At 46.3% G+C, this 22,318-nt stretch overlaps 1 protein-coding gene across 2 annotated transcripts in view; it reads left to right on the forward strand.

The window, feature by feature from the left end:
- The window catches only part of eml4 (EMAP like 4), a 70,617-nt gene that overhangs the window by 8,778 nt on the left and 39,521 nt on the right, over window positions 1-22,318 (forward strand). Inside the window, exon 1 of one of the 2 annotated variants that reach the window (XM_066697226.1) lies at window positions 14,325-14,804. The exons of the other annotated variant lie outside the window; for it this stretch is intronic. Within the exon in view, the coding sequence (XP_066553323.1) occupies window positions 14,732-14,804 (73 nt within the window). The 5' untranslated portion in view covers window positions 14,325-14,731. Of the gene's footprint in view, window positions 1-14,324; window positions 14,805-22,318 lie in introns of those variants that run through there. 2 annotated transcript variants of the gene reach the window in all.

Genomic DNA, 22,318 nt, shown 5'->3' on the forward strand with positions numbered 1-22,318 from the left:
GCGGATGATGGCAGTGTGTGTGTTTGCCTTGATTGAAGACTTTCTTATCGGCTTGAGCTCCGGGGGGTTTTATGACCGAGCGTTCGGAAGTTGATGATTAACTCTCCTTTGCAAACGACGCACAGTAGACATTCAGATACCGGTTTCGAGTCTCTGGATCTTTGCTTCTGGGTCTGTGAGTTGCTGATTAACTGATGTTTGAAGTTATTTGGATTAAAGCGCCTCGTTTATGTGACAATTTTCCTCCTTTTCTAATCTTATTCCAAAGGGCTATTGGTTAACACGCATCCGAACAAAAGCAGCCCCTAAGTCTAGTCTTGCACCAGGAAACAATCTGTCTCTCTTGCCCCCCCCGCTCCTGCTTTGCAACACCCTAGATTGTCGGAGGGAAACTCAAGTGCTTACTGCAGTGTATTTGGGGAAAGTCGAGACTGGGAGTTCATTTTTTATTCATTGATTAAATTAGCATACGTCTGCTGGTTAAGATCTCATTTGTAAATCTGTTTATAGTCAGTTGCTGCTGCAGCGCGGAGCTTCAGTCTCAACCCCGGGGCGCTTTGTGTGCGCCGGTGCTTTTGAACGCGTTAACGAGTGGATCTGCGCCGTGTCCTTGTTACCCAATTAAGTGTGGGGATGCTGCTCCTGACAGAGAAGAAGAATTCGGCTTCCACTCACGTTCTGTTCGGGCTTCACACGGCATTAACCCGCTTGGTCCGCCCTTAACCCCTCCGATCTGCTGCTCTCTGCCCGGGCTAATTGGAAACAGGGCTGCGAGGAATGCTGCTCGTGCTGCCAGAGGCCGAGGGAGGGGTGAGACCGGGGGGGTTCTCACAGGCTCGTCACACACACACACACACACACACACACACACACACACACACACACACACACTTCAGTCAGTGCCCCGGTTAATGCACAAATCCTCTTTCTGATTGCAATGGGTTAAAATTAAAGTTTAAAAATAGAAAAAAGTTATGCATGTATAATTCAAAATGAAATTCTGCACAGAGAACCTTTTTTTGGAGCGATGGAAGGACCGGTGGTATTCTAGAAGCCTGCTTTATAACTTTGCAGCTCAGTTGCTGGCGCTGGTGTCCGACTGCAGGGCTCTCTGGACCCTCGGGGCTGTCAGTGCGCTGCATGTGTTACTCACCCAGACTGGTCTCCGACACGGTGAATTACACACACATCATTTCGACACCTGTGCAGGTGAGGGCCCGGAGACAAGGCTCGACTCGGCCTTCGTTCTAATGGATTTAAAAACGCAACGGTCAGAAAAGTGTTAACGGCAGTGGACTGGTGCGGGGGGAATGTGATCGGTCCTCTTCTCGTAATTGATCCCGCCAGAAGAGTCGTGGACTGAAAATACTTCTAGATCAGTAATAATTCGAACGAAACAATTCACAATTCCTCTTTTGTGTTCCTTGACTTCCTTCGCACAATGGACGTGTGCGTAAGCTCCGTGCAGGAGGACCGGTCTGTTCTCCGCAGCACCGATGGAGACACGATCACAAGTCCGACACAGCCGTGTCCGAGCCAGCGCCGGATCCCAGTCATGCTCGCTGCCAGGGCCTGCTGTTTACTGTCAGTCCTGCCTCTGAAACCAGAGAGCGCAGACCCCAAGAGCAGCTTCCTGGAGGATTGTTTTCACTCTGGCCTGGCAGATACTCCTGTGACACACACACACACACACACACACACACACACACACACACTTACAGTGTGTTAATAATTGACCACCATCAACTGAATTAAATCTCTCTTTTCATCTTAAAATTGGCACTTTACATGTCCTTGTTGTCGTTGTTTGTTGTTTACTGGTTGAGCCTATGTAATGAATATAAATATTATAATGCACAACTCAAGAGATTATAGGCGAAAACAAATGTTAATACCTTGATGATTTTTTATGCATTTAACGACCACAGCATTTAGGAACGGCCAGACTGAAGTGTTTTTATAAAAGAAACTTGCATTTATTTGAGAATTACATGAAAACCAGACATCTTTTTAAGACCCCTTTTGTTTTCTGTGCTGTGGTTCTTGTTGGCACGTTAATTAATCTGTGAGGAACACGCAGAGCTCCAGAGTCAACCCTTCAAAGACACAGGCTTTTCAATTAGTCGACTGCGTGGCTCACAGAAACTCGCCAAGCGCCGGCGCAAAACATATTCTTTTTCCCAGCAGTAACCCAACAAGGCTTAAACTTACAAAATCAGGGCCTTTTACTGCCTGTTTATATTCAATTTTCCTTGTGTGGTGGAGGTTCAGTATGTAGCCTAGGTCTTGTTCCTTGTCACTGTGAGTTCGGCCCCATTTGACCCTGCAGAAATAATTACAAATTGCACAACTCCTTGGCTGTGTGAGTGTAATTAACCTTTTGGAACAGGTTGTATGCTGTTAGACGCATCCCTTTTGTGGTTCGTACCTTTCACATTCCTCCTCTCTGCCCTTCAGCTATCACGAACTTAAGGCAGGGTGAATTTCCGTGGTTGTCAACGAGTTTGGGAGGGAATTGGCTTTTCCTTTTGTGCACCTGAAACCAGGAGGAAAATCACCTTTAGTACGGCTTGTCCATTTTAGTTTGCATTTATTCTTCAGATAATTTGACTCGCAACCCAAAATGCAAACAAAAAAAAGCATTGGATTGATACAGAATGATCAAACGCTGGATATAATTCAAACACCACTTCACTGAGACTAGCTTTTAGCTTTTAGACTTTATCCTGCATCAGCATATTTTAAAATGTTGTAAACATAAGAAAGGGCTGTTGCAATGCAGATAACCCATTACACTGGCAACGAAAGCTATTTACTGTCTAAAAGCATTTAATAGCATACTTGCTAAGATTAGCACTTCGAGCCCGGCTCTGGGATAGGCTCAAACATGTCAAGGCTTAAAAATCATTAGGCATAATAAGACACAGCCTTAAAGATGCCGGAACAAGAGAGAAGACTGCATAAATATAGATCGATAATCCACTGACCTATTTCTCATTCTTGAACCGTGTTTCCCCCGTGTGGTGGGTGTGGCCAGGAGAGCTGTTTCGTAATACTGATATCTAGGGGGCAGGGCGGACCAATCGCATTTTAAATTAAAAAATTGTGCAACAAGAGCTTTCTTTTGCATTCAGTAAACACAATAAACCTGCCTACATAAATATCCCTGATCTGCAATGTGGACTGATTTTAACACAAAATGCATTTAATTTTGCTCCTGATAGATGTTGCCGGATTTGCGTTGTTGTATACCGTAAGCGGAGTGGATTTTGTGTGATTGTGGTGTGTGCAGGTTGGAACATCCCGCTCGGGATTCGAATCGCGCCGACACTGTTGCACCCCCCTGTAGAGAGAAAACCGCTACGCCAAAATACTCTATACACTCCACTGATTCCACAGAGGGGTCACATGATATGGAGCTGCCTACAATGTAAATGTTTGTTTTTGAACATGAAAACCAGATTATTTATTCTCCTTCCTTTATAGATCTTATCTCTCTCTCTTTATACACGTATATACAGACGGGTGACAAAATAAAGGAATAAATCAGTGGAGGAAAAGAATGAATGCAGATGCCTCCAAACTGTTGTACTGCATGATGCAATTAAGCAATTAACATCCTATCCTGCTCTGTGGCATGTATACAAATGCTGAGCAGCCCAGTTGACCTCAATTTGGATCAAGTTGGCGAGATGAAAGGATCTCAGTGACTGTGAAAAAGGGGTCATTATTGGGGCACGAATGGCAGGAGCTTCAGTCACACAGACGCTCAACTGGCTCGTGTTCTGGACAAGTGGGCGAGTGCATGTGTGGGACACCAAGAGAACGGGACAGGCCTGACTGCTGGACCCCTACAGTGAGGGGGTCCGGAGGCTCTGTTGTGCTGTGGGGGCATTTTCCTGGCATGGTTTGGGTCCACTTGTCCCCTTAGAGGGAAGGGTCACTGCAAATCATGACAGAGTGATTCTGAGTGATCACCTTTATCCTGTGGTGACACATTTCTCTCCTGATGGGAGTGTCTCTTCCAGGATGACAATGCCCATCCACAGGGCACGAGGGCTCATGTATTTAATGAATTAAAATACTTAAGTATAATTAACACTAGAAGCGCCGACATTTCGAACTACCTACAATCGCCAAAGCCGCTTATTCTAACAGCTGCGATATGATAATCAAAATCAAACCATCGTATAAAACTCAGAAGTTTTATTCATGAACATCAAATCCAACATTTATATTTACATAGCACAAATGTAGTGTTTAAATTGAAATATGATCATAAAACATTCATATTATTGCTATAAATAACAACGCACTTTTTTCTAAACGCGCACACTGCAGTCAAAACATAAATAGAAATCCTACAATGAGCAAAACACTCAAAAACGGCATACAATAAGAGAATGGAACAAGTGTAAACATAATATTGGAATAATGCTCAAAAGCAATATTTTATAGTTCAAAAATAACTATTGCATTTATCAAAACATAATTGTACTGTTTTTATTCACTGTAGGATTGTATTTCAATAAACTATTTACTATATATGTATCCTGCATACCTGACAGCTCGTACAGTCCACACAGGACACGTTTCTGCACTTTCCCTGCAGGAGCTCGTACCTCACGCAGTTTGACAGCCTCTTCAGGTGACACTTTTACTCCATGGATATATAGCCATAGTCCATGAATCATTATTTTGCATGCGATGTCCCTGTGCTATTGCACTCTGTACTATGTACTATCAGTGGAGTAAAAGCACTCGGTGCCATTTGGACCTGCGTTTCACTCGCAGTGTTTTCACAGCACTGGCACGAACCCACGAATGATCTGTCATTGCCAGTGTCACTGATGCCCCTGAATCAGTCATGTTCATATACACAACATTTCCAAAACGCGCTCTCTTCAGTCTCCATTTCCAATCCGTGTTTATTAGCGGGTAATCACTATATCCACTCAATCTGAATACAGTAAGAAAACACCTGTAATGCTGTACAATGCGTGTGTTTTTCAAGCACAGGTTTTTCTAGACAGGTAGAGATCAACACTGGAGCCCCAGACTGACTCCATTGTTAAGGGCACGCAGGATTATGCATTATATTTGATTTATTATGTATTTAAATGACCGGTTAAAATAACCTGATTTTGGCTATTCTAGGTAAATGTGTTTATAACTTACTTATTTTTGCATTTATGTAGCTAAAACGCTGTAGGCATGTTTAATACATATAGTTAGGAAAAGTGAGGAACGGGTATGCGCAGTGTATTTAGGAACACAAGAGTAATTCAAATTTTAATAACCAAATCGGTCAAATTGACCGCCTCGGCCCTTCTAGTGTTAAAGAAGTGAAATAAATGTAGGAAAAAAAAGTATTTTTATGCACATTTGCAAATGTATTCTCTGATGAAAAATACATTATTAAATTCTAAAATTTACTTTCAATAGAACTTAAAACAAACTAATTTGCTCCTGAGCTACACCCCCTCCACACACACACACACACACACACACACACACACACACACACACAACAAAAGATTGCCTGAGTATGTTAATCCTGCATCTGGGGTTGTGCAAGTCTTCACCGCGTCTCGAGAACGATCTGACGCCGGGCTGTGAGGCCTTGGCTCACCGGCTGCTTTGTTTCCTTGTTTGTTCGTGTGTTTCACTTCTGTGTGCTTTATGGGGGGGAGGCTGCTGCTTGTTGGCTGTAAACAGTTTGTGCTCTGGCACCGCGGCCTGGATCTCAGGGGGGGTCTGCTTGCCTGGCTTGGCAGGAGGAGTGGGAAGCTGGTTACGCTGGAAGTCGAAGAACATGCAACACATCCGGCCAAACAGTGACCCCTCGGGGCCCCGCACTCGCTCACTGCTGTCAAAGACTGGGTGTGCACTTCCGATGGGTCAGGGAGCGATGACTGTTGGCCCACATTCACGAACCTCGCCCTCATCCTCACCCTCACACCCACCCTCGCCCTTACACTTAGGGTCTCAGAAGCTGCTTTGGCACAAAGTTGTGACTCATTTCCAGTCTTTCAGTGAAAACCACGGCCTGGTAATTGAGATGCACTACAGAATCGGTGTGAGGTTGTTGTTTTTTTGGTGGTTGTTCTTGTTGGCTTTTTCACTCCTCTCTCATAGACATCCATGCACGCCTCCGCTCATCTTTATTTAGACTTCATTGCCGTTATCCTTGTGGACTGGTTGTTTGATGTTGATACTGGAGGCATTCCCTACTTTTTCTCACACAAAAGGCATCATGGAAAAATCCTGCACTGTTCCCCATTGGAAACCTGCGTTGCTCTCACACAAATCTGCACGACGGGCAACTCCATTTCAGAGAGAAAACACCGTCTATCAAACCCGTGTGTTCTGGGCTCTGTGAAATGGATGCGCCCAGAACGCCAAACAAACTGTTTGCAGAGCGACTGCGGTGATCGGGTTTTGCAAATATGTGGCACAGGGAGGGCTAAGAAAGTAAAACTCGTTTGTTCCTGTGTAAATAATTAGCGTGTCAGGAAGAAAAACAAGCAGGATGGAACAGAGCTGTTTGTGTCTCCTGCCTCCCCCCCCCCCCCCCCCCCAGTTTGCTCAAGGTTTCTGGCACATTCATCCGCACAGCCTGGCAAAACAATAGAAAGCTGCTGTGAGAAAAGCGCCAGAGACTGGAGACTTAATATTTGTATCTACCGAGGAGGGGAAAAAATACAATCATAAAATGCAGGAATGCTGCCCCCCCCCAGCCGTACGTGGTGCCATAGAGGTGGTGTTCTTGGCGAGCGTGCCGGGACCCGGCTTGTGCGGTGATAAGATCTCAACCTGAGCCTGAAACAACAAATGCGCCCCTGGCTCCTCTGGGCCTCAGCTAATGAGTTTATTGGCTCACTGTTGTGCTGGGAAATTGAACTAGCGTGAGCTGCCATCTTCCCAGACTGGTAAACTCTGAGGCATCCGTGGCCACCTTCATAAAACTGCAGTTAGAACCGCGTTCTCCCCTTCGCACCCCCTCCGACCTGCTCTCTTGTGCCCCGTCACCTCTCACAGCACCTGGCGGCTTGGTTGTTCGGTTGCAAGTCCGGCCAGCCGGCCTGCTATCCTATTCCTGGCTTGTGGTTCTCTGGTAGGAACGAGTTGTGACAGGTTCTCTTCCAGACAATGTATTTTTTTTTTGGTTCATCTATAAACCGCACATCTGTTTTGATTTCCTGCCTCCTGATGAAGATTTTCGCACAATTTGAGGCACCAGGTTGTTCAGTCTAGGCGCCGGTATGTGAAAATATCCAAGCATTATTGGGTGGTAAAAAAAAAAAAGAAAAATATTGATTTAAGGTGTCAAGGGTCTCTGAAACTCCTCCTCCTTCCTGTGGAAATAAACCTGGATCATAATATATCTATGCATATCATATATCTGACCCATCTAAGGGCTTCCAAACTTGGACCTTAAAAAGATTCAACCCAATGAGAGTATATTAGAGCAGTGGTTCTCAACCTCCTAAGCTGCTGGTCTTTGTTTCAGCCAAGCTCTTAATTACTTAATTGAACCCTTAATTGAACTCATTTCCTAAATCAGAGCCTTTTAATTATTTTAAACAGTAAGGGTTTTAAGTTATGTATAAGGAATTAATCTTATTAAGGAACCAACTTTTTATCAGTTACACAATTTAAAAAGTCAATTAAGGATCAATTAAGTAATTGAGAGCTTGTTTGAAACAAAAAACAGCAGGATAGGGGATCTGGAGGCAGAAGGACAAGCGTACGGACCCCTGTAACCCCGATTGACCAGACGGCCGAGCCAGGGAAGACACTGCCGAAGAGAAACGGGTCTCGATGCGGCATCTTGAATTTGCACCGCTCCTCGGTGGAGGAATGCTTCAGCCTGGCAAAGCCCTGCATCCGGGCGGGGGGGCGAGCACGGTTATCTGTCCCCGCAGCTGTGCTTTCCTGCCGCCGGCAAGACCTCGAACCCCTCCGAAGGATTTGTTACTGTAACGGCATTTCCACCAATTTAACTCGGGGAACCCCACGACACAACCCTTTGAGTCCTGATTGTGTCCAGAGCAGAGAATAATAATGATATTAATAATGATAGACTGGGAGGAATTCTTGTGTGTGTTTTTTTGGCAGGCCTTCCCCGCATATTTGAAGTAGAAGGTGATAAAAAAGAAAGAAAGAAAAAGGAAAAAGTCTTGGAGAGTCCTTGAAGGTTTAAAAAAAAAAAAAAAGTGAATGATGTTTATTTTTAAATCTCACTTCCTCTTTCCTAAAGGTCACTTCCATTTTGTAAGAATGAAAAAAAACAAAAACAATGGGACCTTTTCCAGCTGCAGATGACCCGTCTGTCACATGAGTCTGGGTTTCTGTGATAGAGGGAAACGAAAGAGGAGAGGAGAAGAGCGAACGAAATGCAGGACGGGTGTTGAGGGGGCGCAGTGCAGTCAGCCCCCCCATTGCCTTCCGATTCTGTCTTTTGGTGCTGTAGACGGCATCCCACACGATCTAGCTGTGCGCCTTTGTTATCTGACTTGAGATGCTCTGTTTTTCCTGGAATTATTCTGAATCAAAGCACTTCTGTTTTCAGAAATACCAGACTTTCATCAGATTTTTTTATGTGAGGAGAAAATAAAAATAAAACCTATCTATACGTGTCTTTTATTGGCCATACGGCTCAGAGCTCATCTTATCTGCGAATTTTCTAGCATTGGCACTTCAGAACGGTTAGAAAAGTGAGGTTTCTGTGGTTGAGAGAAAAAAATGGTGGATCTCAAAGACTTCTCCGTGTTGGTGTTTGTCGGTGTCACACTTTACCGTACCCCGGACTGCCACTCTGTCACTCCTTCGCTGCATCAAATTCCCCCGAAGCTCAGCCTGTTTCTGAGATTTCGGCTTCTGAGCTACCTGTCAGTTTCCTGCTTGTCTTGACATCAGCGATTCGGTATCCGCTTCATGTGTGACTTCTCTGGAAGTGCGCACAGAACCAGATGTGTGCAGTCTCGCTGCAAACCGCAGACTGTTCATCAACGCACACTTCTCCCGGTGACACGTGTGCAGCAAAGTTTTGTGTGAAATTGCTTACAAAATCCTGTGGGAGGTTGTGCGTTCAGTTGCCTCAGTAGACCATGAATGAGTTTGCCGGTTTCTCAAAGCCACAGGTGAGCTTGAGGTGACTTTGGAAGATTTTTTTATTTGAAAAAGATACCTCTAGCGGCCTGACTTTGGGAGCTTTGTGAACAACAGCCATTAGCCGGATTAATAGGGTGCGTAACTGTCTGAACTCCTGCCCACGCTGACAGTTGCTGATGCTTCCTGCCAGGCCGAGCGCAATGCTCACGACTTGCGGTTTCAGCAGCGACTCTGCCAGGGCTATTTTTGTGTTGGTGGCAGTTTTTTTGGACGGAAGCCCCCCGTTTCACTTCTGTAAACACCCTGTCATCTGGGGCTCGTAGAATCTAGGGACGTTCGCTGGTTAAGGCCCCGCCCCTCGTCTGTAGTACGCACGGTTTCGCGGTCAAATCGAGTGGAGAGCGGAGATGGAGAGGGGCCGGGCCAGGGGATGAGAGGGCAGTTTTACTCGTGGAATGAAACGGCATCAGAAGTGATGATATTGAGTTTCCGCCGCGTCCTTCCTGGCCTCTCGATTTGCACCGCGACGGCATTTAAGCCCGACCTGTCATCGGTTGCGACAGAGTCTGGCATCTGAACGACATTTGACAGGTCTGAGCTGTTCCGGCCTCTTCGCGGGCAAAACGATCAATTTACCTCCGTGCAACACAAACACTTGGCACAACTCGTCTCTCTTTGCTGTGATTGTCACCTCCCGGCTAAATCAAGGGTGACGGGCGACTCGCGACACCTTGTTTTTCCGGGACGTCACTTTCCGTACAAAGCCAGGTAACTCCCCCCGAGGCTTTGAGATGAGTGCACAGGAAAATATCGCCACAGTAGAGAGACTTCTGCTTTTATTATTGAACCTCATGCATGCTGTCAAAACATATTGAATTACGAGCTAATTTTATGTGGCTTCCCCCTACTGAATTGTGCACTCTATAATAAGAAAAATAATAATAATTTTAGTAAATCGAAATCAAATCAAGCAGGCAAAGGGAGGAGTGGGTTTCTAATCATGTCCGGTTCATCAGACTCTCTTTGCCGTTTTGCCAGCACCGTCTTCTGCGGCGATGCAGATATTTGTCGTCTTAATTAATTAGCAAAAACATGTTGTCAAGGGCCGAACGAGCGTAGCTGTTCTTGATTTGCCGCGTCTCCCAGGATGTGCAGAGTACGCACAGCTGCGTTGCCCTGGGGCCGGCGTCTTCAGGAGAGAGAGAAAAACAATTATACATCAAACCAACCTAACCAGAAAGACTGTGAGCGACAGATTAACATTTACATGTTCCCGAAAGCAGAAAGTGATGGATGGAAGAAAGTCGTTCTACAACTGCAGCTCAATTTTAATAGTAATAAAAACGGCTTAGAAGCAATAAACATCAATTCTGTTTCTTGACGTTAATCATTTCATTGAGCGGAGAATGTAGTTGCACATCTGTTTAATAACTCCGGCGCTGTGAAGGGCTTATCTGATCAGCTCCTTTCCGACTGACACCGAGCTCGTCTACGTGTGTCACGCTCTGCTGCTACACACGTGAGGAGGTGCCCTGACCCGGTGATGAAACCGTTCCTTTAAAAGTGGGTTAAATGAGGAATCAGGACAATTAAAGAGAGCAAAGAAAGGGACACTCACAGCTCTGTCCATTCGAGATATGAACTGGAGCTTGGTATGGTGTGACATTCTCTATTTATTATAGTATATAGCATATAGAGGATGAGAGACGACGAAGGAAAATAACTGGAAGGATGAGGATCAATAAGCAAGCTGCAGAAGTCTCCTATAAGCTGTATATTTGAACAAGCTGAGTCTTATGTCCGGTTTGTTTTGATGATGGTGGTGTTTTTCCGGATCGTTCCTCCCTGCTGTGTTGGCCCCTCATGTGTACCGTCCCGCTCCGTGGCTGTCTGGGCTTGGGGCGGCGAGGGTGGCTTTTATGATCGTGTTACAAAGTTTGCAGAGAGAGATATTGCATCAGAGTGGCGGCTGCAGCAAAGCATTGTCGCTGATAATATTTTACTGAGGAACGTTTATGCTTTTTTTATTTACTGGCTGCCTTTTATTGCAGGGTGTTTTATCTTCTGCTGCCAAGTGATAGGGAAGCCTAATCTTTCACATGGGCTCCAGGTATGAGAGTGCATGTCATCTGGAGTCAAGAGGGAGGGAATTCAGAGAAGGGGAAATGTAAATCTCGTTGTAGCCGTCATGATTTGTGCGTTTGTAGATGTTGTCCAGAGACACCATTACAGTCAGTATTCGTTGTCCAAATCTGTAAAAAGCCGTACAATTTTGACAATGAAATGAGAAAAGGGAGAGAGAGAAAAGGAACTTGGATGATTTTCCTTGCTGGAGAAACTGAAGCAAATGCATTTAGTTTGCTGAGAAATCATGCTCACTAGTAGACAGCGGGGCTTTGCTAAACACATGATCTTGTCCATGTCACAGCAGTCATGCGTTGGCTGAGTTTGGCAATCTCTCTTGAGCTGCTTTAGTCACCGTGTTCAGTCTGTACGCCATGGGAATGTGCTGCCCGATATTATAATCCATGCAGATTTATTTAGGCCTGAAAGAGGATGGAAAGTTCAGTTCAAAATGAGTTGACACTTCTTTGAGTTGAGTCGGGAATTTGTCTGCGGAAGTCGCCGGCACCAGTGCGCAGTGGTGAAGATGTGCGTTGAAATATACTTCTTTTAATGGATGCATTTGCAGATAAGCCGGTTAAAGTGATGCCTGGAGCCGTGCAATCACGTATGATTACTGAATAATGATTTAGAGATTCGATTTTTAGTTCCCGCATGGGTTGATGTTGGTGGATTCCCTGTAAAATTTCTGCCGCGTGAAAAATTCCGCTGCAAAATCGCCGTATTATACGTGTTCGTTTACCCCGCTAAATTTGCTTGCTTTGGGTGGCCTCCTCTGTGTTTTTTATATGAAATTTAAATCTCGCGCTGCTGAAGTAGTCTGCACCATGCGGTGTATAACGCAGGCTTCGCCACGCTGACGTCACGGCGTGAGTCACCCCAGTCAATGAGGTACCGTTTCCTCTGCCGAACTGACTGCGCTGAAATCTGGGAGTTCTCTGTAACCGTGTGGTCGGCCCTTGACCTACTTTCCACTTCACTATAAAACTCAAATGCCTTTGATCTGACTGGAGCGTGCAAAGAACGCATCTCTAGAAAGTTGCAAATGAAGACACAATCCCCTCACTCCCCGCTACTGTACAGGAGTTTGAGGCCTGTAGTTCAACAGGGTTCTGCGCCAGTGTGGCAACATGTGACATGCATGCTTCAGACTTCCTGTAAGTGAGCGGGCTTTTTGTCTGGCAGCACGAGCACGGACGCGGTATTGTGCTGATAATGAGTAACTCATTTTTATACCCTGCCCTTTCTGAACTTCTACTTGAGTGTTTTTTTTGTTTTTTGTTTTTTTAAATGCCCATTTTAAAATACGTCTTCTTTTCATGACGCTGTAAATCCCACACACAGCTTCAGATTCACTAAACCTCTATAATCCTTCACAACCACAACCAAGGTGCAATACAGTTGCAAACTAGACAATGGTTTGAGCTCGTTCTGTTGGTCTTGTGTTAATATATTTGGGTGGATCCTTTCTACAGAGGACTTTAAAAAAGCAACAATATACAAACACCTCTGACTGCATTCTGAGTATAAGGGAAAGCACAAAATCCTCCACGCACTTGCAGGCGTTACTGTAAAAGCTCAAAGCAGAGAGAGCCTTAAGGAGAAGCTGCCGGGCATACTGTAAAAATATTAGTGTGCCGGAGACGTGCATGGCTCTGTGTATCCCCTGGTTAAACCTGTTAAGAAGCAGAGCTCTGCCTGTGTCAGAGAGACGTTGTAATTTACTTGTAAAACCTGGTATTAAAGTATGCAGACCTCCTGCTTTCCAGCTGTCTGGGAAGATGGAGTAGAAAACCTCGCTAGGACAAGCTTAACGTTCGCCGCAGAATTCAGGAGGAGACTGAGAGACAACATAAATAAACACGGTGGAAACTCCACCCGGCCGTCCCCCCACTGACTAATATAATAACTCTAGCAAGATGATTCGGTGGGAATGCTTTTCAGTGTGTTTATTTATTTAATCCCCCCCACCCCCCACACACACACTTTTTTTTGTTTTGTTTGTTCTTCCTCCTCCTCCCACCTTCGGGCTACACACACTCTGCCGTTTTGTTTTCGTTTTGTCTTCCAACTTGGCAAGAGGGTCGTCCTGAAAAATGCGTCGTCGTCGTCCCCCGCCTCGGCTCAGTGTGCTGTTTTATTGCTCAAGTCTGAGCTTCACTAAAGCATGTGCAGCACTACAGGATAATTAAACGTTTCATGGGTTTCATAAAAAACCAAGCGGACAACTTTCCGTCCAGTTTTTTTTCTTTACCCTTAAAACACACACCTCTGCTGTTCTCCATTAGCATCGCAGCGGGTCAGAGCTGTGGCCGCAAGGGGCCGGTTTTTGCGGCTCCCGTTGTCAGCATTGTCCCAGGAGAGCGATTATAACACACAGATGCTGTTTCGTAGCGGTCACACACCCCCTTCTGTGATGCTGCTAATGACTAGTTTTTTGTGCAAAGTCGACGGTAACGTTGCAACTTTGCACACATAAAAAAAACACTTTCTGTCTTCTAAGCCCTCCCGTCAAACAAAGCAGGTCAGGGGAAGGCACCGAAACCTGATACCCGGGACTGCCGGCCAGATTCTCGCAAGCAGTTTCAAGTGTCATCCGTCTCCTCGATGCGGAGAGGGGGGAAATCCAGACGCATTTTGTGATTAATAGTTACGGTAGCGGCCCAGCTAAGAGCGTCGAGAAATCAGTCAAGTGCGAGATGCTGGTGAATCGGTATGCAGATTAGTCACAAATTAGCAGTTGATGAAATTGTTTTGTGAATGTGTCAGTAATCCCTAAAATGTAATTTCCAACTGTGGAATGTTGGCTTCTCAGGATTTCCCTTTCAAGATTCTTTTTTGGCATTTCGGGACTCTGAATGGGTCTGACTTTAAGAGTCCAGATTCATACACACTGCCTCACAGCCAGTCTTGCACAGTCATATACATTCATAATAAGTTGCTGTTGCTTATTGAGAAACTTCTGGCACTAGAAACCTTCTCTGCAGCGACAGAGCGCAGCGTGCCGGCACACCAGAGGTTAAAGATCTCTGAGTGAAGGTTTAGCCACTCCCTTAACAGGGTAAGTTTTTTTCCCTCTCTCTCTTTCTTTTTTTATCTCCACCTCCTCTCGTCTCTCTCTGTGCGCTCTGTGCGTGTGTGTCTGCCTGTGTGTGTGTGTATATGTGGGTGAGTGAGTAGAGAGCATGCTTGCTTGAGAGAGAAAGAGTAAGAGAAAGAAAGAGAGAAACAACAGGCAGCAGGGACCAGAGAGAGCGAGAGAGTGAGAGAGAGGTGTCTCCGAGTTTTTATTTGCGCCAGCACAGAAGTGCTTTGTGGCCGGCCATCTGGATTGGGGAAGGATATCCTTAGAATTCGAAGTATGCCGGCGGCTCTGTGAAGCCAGGCTTTGCTGTGAGATTATCTGTGATCGCAGCGCCGGGGGGGAAAGCACAGGCGAGCGGCTCAAGGTCTCCACCGCAGCGGCGCCGGCATCTACGAGGGCACCAGCATGGAAGAAAGCCTGTCCGGCCCGGCTGCAGCAACATGCGGCTCCTCCGCTCTGCTCAACAACCACTGCGCTGGTAAAGTACTGCTCGGCTCTTCTGCTCCGGGGGGCTGCGTGGCTGGAGGTGGGGTGTGTGTGTGTGGGGGTGGGAGAGGGTGAGTGATTGTGTTCAGGAGCTGCAGCTGCTCCCGTGTCCCTCTCCAGCTTCCACGACTCCTGGCCTGTGCCGTACCTGTCCTCAGTAGAGTAGTGTGGTCCTGTCCCCCACCGTCCCCGTGATTTTTGAAGGTGCCGAGACATTAATCAGGTCTTCCATTTCTGCCCTTTGGTAGGGGGGTGGTGATAGTGGTGGTGGTGGGGGATCATAAAGTGTTTCTCCAGCTGAGCTGTACAGATCACCCTCCCATCCCCCCATCAGTCTCTCTTCCCACCGTGGAAAACAGGATGTCTGTGAGTGTGGAGGAGTCTTGGTGGGCAGGGCTGTGTGTGTGTGTGTGTGTGTGTTAATTGTCTGTAGGGTTTATAAGCAGATGGAGGAGTCCCGGGCTATTCTCCTTGGCCGTGCAGCACAGGGTGGTTGAACGGCGTGGCGCTATCTGCCCCGCCACTCAGCCCGCCCACCTGTCCCGTGCGCTGTGGTTCTGCGGAGCGCGTAGGAAAAGCCACGGGCAGAGCCATGACCCGTTTTCACCGACCTCAGAGGGAAGGCTGCGGCTGCGTGTTTTTTTTTAACTGGCCCGAGAAATCAGAACAAAAAACAAGATATGTTTGTATACAAAACACAATAAAAAACGTGTCAATATAGAGGACAATCACGCCTCTTTCTCTTTCAATTCTGTGCAACTGCTGTTGACTTCCAGCAGATTCGCCAAAATAACCGAATAACAATAAATGAATGGGTCTCGATTGCTGTGTACGTGTGCCATGGATAGAGGGAGAAAAGCTTTGCATATACATGAACATTTCAAAATAATATCGTAGAGATGGCTTCCTAGGTCAAATTACGCCGTTAATCCCGGCCTATATCTGTGTTGCTGCAAGCACTCTGATGCGCTGTGAGATACGGCGTCGCGTGAGGCATGCTGTTTCTGCAGTTCATCTTTTTATTCATTGTGCTTCCTCTCTGCGCTGGAGATTAATGGCAGGATTATATCAGGCTTCGAGAAATGGTGATGAGAGCATAACGGACACAGAATAGTGCGTTGATGCTTCTCCCCAAATCTCCCTTTTAAATGTTATCTCGAGGTCTTTGCAGAAGTAGACAGGCTCACTAGTCTTGGCATGAAAGCAGTCTTCACTACTGTAGCAGCACAGATGCAGAGATTTTAAAGAGTCAAAGAGTTTAATGTCAGTCTGGCACTCTTAAAGCCTCATGTTTCCAGGGTGCCCCCCCACACACACACACACACTCCCTTGTGGTTCCTCTCCCTCTTCCTCTCTGGCTCTGACGGCTTCCTCTGATCTCCTGTGGCCTCGGCCGTGTCAGAGACGTCCCTCTAACGAAACGGTGACAAACCACAGCTAGTGTGGGTCTTGACAGACACCGCGGTTGGCTTCTCGCCGCACGATCTGCCCCCCACATCCGGACTGTAAAAGGTGTTGGCGCGAAATGTGTCGCGATCGAACGTAGTCCCGGAGACGGGCAGGACAGACGCGGCGTGGATCCACCTTGAGACACCCCCGCGAGTCTGGGATCGAAGCTCGAGATCTTCTAGCCTTAGACGCTGCTTTCGGTGTGGCGGCCACAACCACCTGCGTGAGATGCCTTTAAAGCTTTTCCTGGTCCCCACGATGAGTGGATGATAGCCACCCTCGTCAAACTAAAAGCAGATTGAACTCCATTCTGAGCGACGGGGTAAACATCAGCGTGAAACCAAGTTTGTGAAAAACGAATGCCCTGTGAATCTGATGAGTCACTTCGGGATCGTATTGATTTTACAGTCCCGTATGATTTCTTTTCATGAGGTCTGAATAACGGAGAGAGAGAGCAAATTGGAAGCGATTTTCTTTTTTTGTTTCAATCGGACCGCTGAATTACTAATCAGCCCTCTGTAGAACAGAACTTTTTTTCTCTTTCCCTCCCTTGGGCCATGCAAGTATTTCTTTTCAAAGCGACTGGTCCCCAGTGGAACCAATCCCTTTGTTTAGATCTTTTTAATGTTTTTCTTCAAAAGCCGATGTCGCACACAAGAAGAAAAGTTGTCACGTGGCGCCCTCGGGTCTTAGGATGATTTTCTGTCTTTTTTTCTCGTCTTTCTTTTCTGTTTTCAACTGAAATGCAGCAAAACATTCCAAAGCACTTTTTGCATACAGGAAAAAAGTAGAATAGGTTACAATTATATTACTATATATAGATAATATATAGAATCATATGTACAGTATACAAGACCCCACCATGTCCCTTCTGCATCTGACTAGGAGGTAAATGGTTATGGCTGAAGCTCTCTCAATTAATACCACGTCATCTATCACTATATCCCCAGATCTGTCAGACACTGTGTACAGCTTGCTTTACAAATACTTGGCTTGGCACAGCAGATTAATGGCTTTAAACAGACATGTTGCTGCAAGCATTAAACAATTTAAACTTCTCTCAGCAGGAAGGGAGGAATCCGACTCTCGCGGCCGGGATATGTGCCGTGTAGGGAGTCTGTCGGGGTCTGTCCGCTCGTCCCGGGACGGAGACACTGGGGGAAGGGGGTGAGGGTCTGTAAAGAAGCCATGGGACAGCCAGGAAAACCAGCTTCTTTACAGACCCTCACCACCGGTCGGTGCCAGTTTTTAGTTGCTCTCTGCCAGTCCGGTATGTCGGGGACAACACCTGTGAGAGTGCGTCTTGCGCTCTGTAAAAGGGCGTCGAACCGTGTCCGTCTGTGCAGCACGGGGGGGTGGGACTTGTAGCGATCTTCGTGTTCGTGCCGATCTGACAGCCGATGAGTCGTGGAGACGAACGCGCGGAGAGAGAGACTTGTCACTGAGCGCCACGATGAAAGCTCTTCTCAAAGTCTGCTGCTCCGGCTTTTGTCGGGGATGCTGACAGTATCGGAGGGCGGGAGACGGGGACGCTAATGAGTCTCAGAGAACGCAATTTATGGAGTAATTTGCCCCAGAATACAAGATGCTTTACCTTTTCTCTGGCGTCTGAGCATTGAGGTCCTACTAGATGTCTGCCTGTATTAGTCGGGATATTTCTTACACAATGTACCTCTTGTTATTAAACACTGTAATATTGTGACACAGGAAGTGAGGATTGTGTTGATGAAGACCTAGCACAACTTCAGACCTGCTGAATGAGCTTGGATCTGCTTTTAGAGTCTAAAAAAGGGTCCACAGACAGTGTGCAGAGGTGATCATCAAACTGAGCAATATGTTCGACTGAGGCCTGCAGACATGAAATATCTTTTGCTGATTTTAATGTTCCGTTTTTAATGCAACCGAGAGTGACTCATTCTCAGTGTATTTTCCTATTTATAGATCATAAATAACACTGCTTTTTCTCAGGAGGAGGAAGGGAGACGTGCCGTCGATCACAGAGTTTTTGCAGAAACATATTGTGCAACTCCCACTGTGCATTTATCGAACGCCTGGCTTCAGACTAACATCGCTTTAATGCATCGATTGATGGCCCGTTCTGCGATTTTATGAGTGAATTCCAAGTTAAATATCCTTCAGACTGATTCGGGAAAGGCTGTGTCGTTTTGCGGCTATGAAATGCTCTCAGTGTCAGACAGGTAAATGTAGCTAGGATGTGTTACCTGATACGATACAAAAGAAATCTGCTTTGCATAAAGGCAGATCGTTTCTCCTCGTTGGCAGCTTCTTCTCCTCGCATTCGATCGCAATGTAACTCCCAGCTGGACCCCTGAGCGAGGGACAAATCAAAGGGAATTAATAAGGGCTGTGGAGGCAGGCTTTTGAGGTTTGAGCAGGCGTCTTTGCAGAGGATTTCCATACAGCTCAGCTCCTTGGTGCTTTTGCGACGGAGAGAGAGGGCTCTGGCGTGTCTGTGTGATCTGTGTGGGATGCTTTTTGGGCTGCTGTTCAGGATGCCATGTTTGTTTCGGTGCAGGAAGTGGAGAATTAGTGATTTTTACTGTGTCCCCCTGAGCAAAGACCTTCAGGTCCTCAAGCTACAGGAACAGGGAACCTCAACAACTGGAGACGCAGATTCCCAGAACCTGCAGGAAAACGAAGGTGATATACACTCACCTAAAGGATTATTAGGAACACCTGTTCAATTTCTCATTAATGCAATTATCTAACCAACCAATCACATGGCAGTTGCTTCAATGCATTTAGGGGTGTGGTCCTGGTCAAGACAATCTCCTGAACTCCAAACTGAATGTCTGAATGGGAAAGAAAGGTGATTTAAGCAATTTTGAGCGTGGCATGGTTGTTGGTGCCAGACGGGCCGGTCTGAGTATTTCACAATCTGCTCAGTTACTGGGATTTTCACGCACAACCATTTCTAGGGTTTACAAAGAATGGTGTGAAAAGGGAAAAACATCCAGTATGCGGCAGTCCTGTGGGCGAAAATGCCTTGTTGATGCTAGAGGTCAGAGGAGAATGGGCCGACTGATTCAAGCTGATAGAAGAGCAACTTTGACTGAAATAACCACTCGTTACAACCGAGGTATCCAGCAAAGCATTTGTGAAGCCACAACACGTACAACCTTGAGGCGGATGGGCTACAACAGCAGAAGACCCCACCGGGTACCACTCATCTCCACTACAAATAGGAAAAAGAGGCTACAATTTGCACAAGCTCGCCAAAATTGGACAGTTGAAGACTGGAAAAATGTTGCCTGGTCTGATGAGTCTCGATTTCTGGTGAGACATTCAGATGGTAGAGTCAGAATTTGGCGTAAACAGAATGAGAACATGGATCCATCATGCCTTGTTACCACTGTGCAGGCTGGTGGTGGTGGTGTAATGGTGTGGGGGATGTTTTCTTGGCACACTTTAGGCCCCTTAGTGCCAATTGGGCATCGTTTAAATGCCACGGCCTACCTGAGAATTGTTTCTGACCATGTCCATCCCTTTATGACCACCATGTACCCATCCTCTGATGGCTACTTCCAGCAGGATAATGCACCATGTCACAAAGGTCGAATCATTTCAAATTGGTTTCTTGAACATGACAATGAGTTCACTGTACTAAACTGGCCCCCACAGTCACCAGATCTCAACCCAATAGAGCATCTTTGGGATGTGGTGGAACGGGAGCTTCGTGCCCTGGATGTGCATCCCACAAATCTCCATCAACTGCAAGATGCTATCCTATCAATATGGGCCAACATTTCTAAAGAATGCTTTCAGCACCTTGTTGAATCAATGCCACGTAGAATTAAGGCAGTTCTGAAGGCGAAAGGAGGTCAAACACAGTATTAGTATGGTGTTCCTAATAATCCTTTAGGTGAGTGTATATTCCAAATTAAAATGAAGATGGATTGAAATATAAACGCACACATTGACTCTGCCAGCGTGAGAGTAAACTGTAAGGAGCGAGTTGGTTGGCAAATTTGTCGCTGGAGCCCCGAAGCGGCCTGGCCCCAGTCCAGTGGCTCGCTCTGAGACGAGAGCCCCCCCGACCAGGGAGTCCGCTCAGGCAGGAGGCGCCCAGGGGATCCGGCCCGTCTGGGGGGTGCGTGCAGCAGCGCCGTGGAGAGGGATCCAGGGAGCGGGTTCTGCTTTGAAGTGCCGCCTGCTTCTGCGTTTCTTAGTTTGCATGATCCGCCGTAGCGAATGGCAGTTAATGAATGTGCTGCCAGACCTGTTTGGAGATGATAATTGTTCTTGCTGGTGCACTACCAGCCTGGTTCATTAAAACCCTCACACACACACACACACACACACACTCTCTCTCTCCAGTTTCTCTTCAAGCTGTATTTCCTAGAGACATCGTGTGGTATAAGAATTTATCCTCAGTCTTAAGATCTGGGGTAATTGAATACAATTATTTCAAAGATTAATTTCCTTTGATTTTTTGTAGATGTGATTAAAGATGCCACACTATTTCCATTCTGCCAACAGTCAGAGCAGAAAGGGGGCAGCTGAAGCCACAGATCGGAGGTGTGAGTGAGAGTGTGTGAGAGAGTGAGCGACTCCTAGAATAGCCAGGTGCTGTGCTGACCCTCGCTCTCCGACTGGGAGGTCAAAGGAAGCCGTGACCTCTGACCTCTAGTGAGACTCGATGCGGTTTCTGCTGCCGTCCGTCCGTTTGCACTACAGCTGGAAACTAATATTGACCCCCCCGGCCTAAAGGATGGATCCCTATACTGAGAACAAAAAATAATATGATGTGTCTGAGCAGATTTTGGGGATTTGTAAGTTTATTTATTCAATGGATTAACGCGGGAAAATGAAAAATTAGGAGAGAAAACTGTGGAAATGGATTTCTGACATTTGTAAGAATTTAAAAGAATCCCAAAACACAAAAACAATATTCTATTTTATATATACAGTGCAGAAATGAGGATAGCATTGTAAAATGAAAAAATATAGGCCTATGTTGTAATTATATATAAAAAAAAAAAAAAATAGGGCCTACATTCCGTCCCAGATTAAGTTCGATATATTGATCGTGCCATCAATGCATGTCACTCTGCTTACTTTCAAAGAATTGGTGACTGATTAAGGATAAAATCAATCCACATTATACTTGTAGGTGTAAAGCACCAGCGCTGACCTGTCCCTCAACTTATAAGAGCGGCTTTTATTGCCCACTTCCTGTTTCTGCCTCTCCGTTAGACATGGCCTCTTTTGAAAGCTGCCTCTTGTCACCAGCCACCTCTGCTCAGATAATCACCATGCTTTTGCCACACGGCCATTATTATTAGACGGGCCCAGCTATCTGGGCCGGACTCCATCCATGTAATAGAGATGCACACCTTCGTTGATGATGACCGGGGCCCACAGATGGCTGTATCGCCATCGCCGGGCCCCCTCCGCAGACTGCCGGGGACGGATATCTCTCAGTCAGCGGGCTGCCGAAATGATCAGATGGACGACGTTGAAAATGATCCGCAAAGTCTGAGCATGTGGTGCTTTCTCCGGTGTAGGAAGAGTCAGTATTTGAAAGATTTTAAATGTGCTGCTGGGACTAAAACTGAATGCCAGGGCCTCCCAAAAGAAATGTGAGGATTGTTTGCGTCGCCTTTGGAATACAGAGAGGACTGACTCGACTGCAAGGTGAGGTTTTCACTATCAGTGTGTATTTGTTCCTTCACACTTCACTTCCCTGTGGTAAGCCCCCTTTGTTCAGCAGCCTTTTCATACAATGCACTAGGGTTAGGGTGCAGCTGCTCCAAGCCCGTGCTGAATGGGCAGAGTGTCAGCGCGATAGGCACGGAGGAATACGAGAGAAAAAGCTTCTGTCTGAATCGGACCAACTGAGAGGTCAAACGTAGGAGTCCGCGGTTTTTAAACACGTCAGAGAAGTGATCTCTAACCCTCAGTCTGCTTTCATCCATTATTCGTCATTGTGGTGTTGAGATGTGCCCCAAAATGCCCTTCAGGCTTTCACATGGAGTGCGTTTTTAGGATTTAGTCATTTGTCATAATTGTTACGGTTGTGACGCAGATTTTCCT

Source organism: Amia ocellicauda, chromosome 23 (assembly GCF_036373705.1).
Source record: "Amia ocellicauda isolate fAmiCal2 chromosome 23, fAmiCal2.hap1, whole genome shotgun sequence".
Classification (NCBI taxonomy): domain Eukaryota; kingdom Metazoa; phylum Chordata; class Actinopteri; order Amiiformes; family Amiidae; genus Amia; species Amia ocellicauda.